The following is a 2,071-nucleotide window of genomic DNA, read 5'->3' as shown; positions in this document are numbered from 1 at the left end:
AATAATAATTTTAAAATATTGTTTGTAAATATAAGTTATTGGTAATTTTTATTTAATTGTTAGTTTTAAATAAAAATAAGCAAGATAAGCTAAATTTATAACTTAAATCAATCCTAAATAACTCTTTAGGATACTTAGGTATCCTTTAAATATTAGATAATACTTGTAATGGAGCTTAGTGCCTTTTTTTTTTAATTGATACTCTAAAAAGAAAGAGAATGTCCAAAATTATTATTTTTGTTTGAAATTTTTGTCAGTAACATTGATTGCAAGTATCTTTTTTCTCGAGTTTTTACATTTTAAAGTGACAATGGTGGATAGTGGATAGTGGATACGTGAATTAAACATTTATTTTATATAAAACAACATAAATATAAAAATCCGGGTATTTTTTTCTATATTTTTTTACTATTAATAGATTAACGACTAAAAGTGTATTTATCCAACTGTGGTAATATTAATAAATTATAATCATGTTTAAATATTTTTTTTTTTAAAGCTGCGCAAGTGGACACCGCTCTTCTGTACGATATGTGTCAAGTGAGTCAAAGTAATGGATGTGTTAAATTTGAATTCAATTATATATATCGTTCTATACGAAAAACGGTTTTGAGCGAAGACTAAGTTGATGTTTAATAAACATTATTTACCTGGTTAATAAGTAACATAATGTTTGTAAAAAATAGAATACCTTAAATATTAAATCACCTGTTCCAAAAATGATTTATATTATATTATAAAGTACTACAATATTATTATTATTATTATATATCTACTGACACAATATAATTGAAAATAAACAAAACGTTAACGTTAACGTTGACGAAAACATGTATTAGTTTATACTTGAAGTATTATAATATAATATACGCTAATAATAATTGATAGAAACTTAAATATTTAATCATTAAAAATTTGCTTTAATGGAACTTGATTAAAAAACTTTTGGATAATTCCTATAAAAGCTGAGCTTAATGCTTGTTCAAATGCTGATTGCATTTCGTCAAATAACTCTTGCCAATTTTCGTTAAGAAAAATATTCATATGATTACCTAAAAGTAAAAAAGTATCAGCATAAATATTATTAAAAATGCATAAAATTAATATACATATATTTATCTTAATTTTTTTTATATAATATTATGTAATAACTTTATATAAATTACGCATTAGAATATTAGATAATTTTAAATTATGGTAAATCAAACAGGTAGGTAATAATAAACTAAGGAAATAAAGTGTCAATTTACCAATAATAACACAATAAACTATATATTTGGAAATACCTATATCAGATGTTTAAAGAGAGAACCAATTGAGATAAATTATAATAAATTAAATGATTTAAATTTATCGTAATAATGCACATTACCCAAGTAATAAAATAATGAACTGAAATCTAATATTAGAGTATTAAAGGTTGTACTCGACCTTCACTCACCAAGAGCTTTGTTTCCATTGAATAAATTATCAAACTGAATATGTATTCTTGAGGTAGTAAATTTCCAAGATAAATCTTGTACTCCTAAGAAAATACTACCGTTTTTTAATGTTTGTGTCATTTGCAATATACCAGTAAGCTTGAAGTTTTCTAGAAAAAATACACTAAGAATATGTATCAATTCTAATTTACAATCAATTTAGGAAAATATTTTAGTAGCAACCTAAACTAATGTTACATTTTCCATTTCCTATGATGGGTAAAACTAATATTTGACCATTCATTTCGTACAGTCCTTGTAAAACAATAAGCTGTTGAGCTTCAGATTCAATTGACATATTAAAGTTTACCGGATCGTAACTGTAATAATCTAACATCAGTAATCGTAAAAAAATATTATTATTATATTATAAAATACATTGCTTTTTTTATTATCAAAGATCTCATATTTATTATATCCAAGTCCTTAAAATTGAGTCTGAGTTTAATTGACGGAGTCCCTTGATCTATTCCTAGTCTTGAAATTCTCAATGGATCCATTTTATGCAAGCCCAAACTAGGGATACCTGTAAATAATATCACCATGATACAATAATGATGATAACAAATTTAAACAAAAATATACAATTG

At 23.7% G+C, this 2,071-nt stretch overlaps 1 protein-coding gene across 1 annotated transcript; it reads right to left on the bottom strand.

Annotated features, from left to right (window-relative positions):
- Positions 1-887: 887 nt before the first annotated feature.
- On the bottom strand, positions 888-1,760 carry LOC113550156 (protein takeout-like). The gene is made up of 3 exons (XM_026951841.1): positions 1,665-1,760; positions 1,442-1,591; positions 888-1,052 (listed from the first exon to the last, which is right to left on the bottom strand). Exons 1-3 carry the CDS (start codon positions 1,723-1,725, stop codon positions 901-903), a joined length of 363 nt encoding a protein of 120 aa, XP_026807642.1. The 5' UTR covers positions 1,726-1,760; the 3' UTR covers positions 888-900.
- Positions 1,761-2,071: the final 311 nt, after the last annotated feature.

The sequence above is a fragment of the Rhopalosiphum maidis genome, chromosome 1 (assembly GCF_003676215.2).
Source record: "Rhopalosiphum maidis isolate BTI-1 chromosome 1, ASM367621v3, whole genome shotgun sequence".
In the NCBI taxonomy this organism is placed as follows: Eukaryota; Metazoa; Arthropoda; class Insecta; order Hemiptera; family Aphididae; genus Rhopalosiphum; species Rhopalosiphum maidis.
This window is presented reverse-complemented; position numbering and strand designations above follow the sequence as displayed.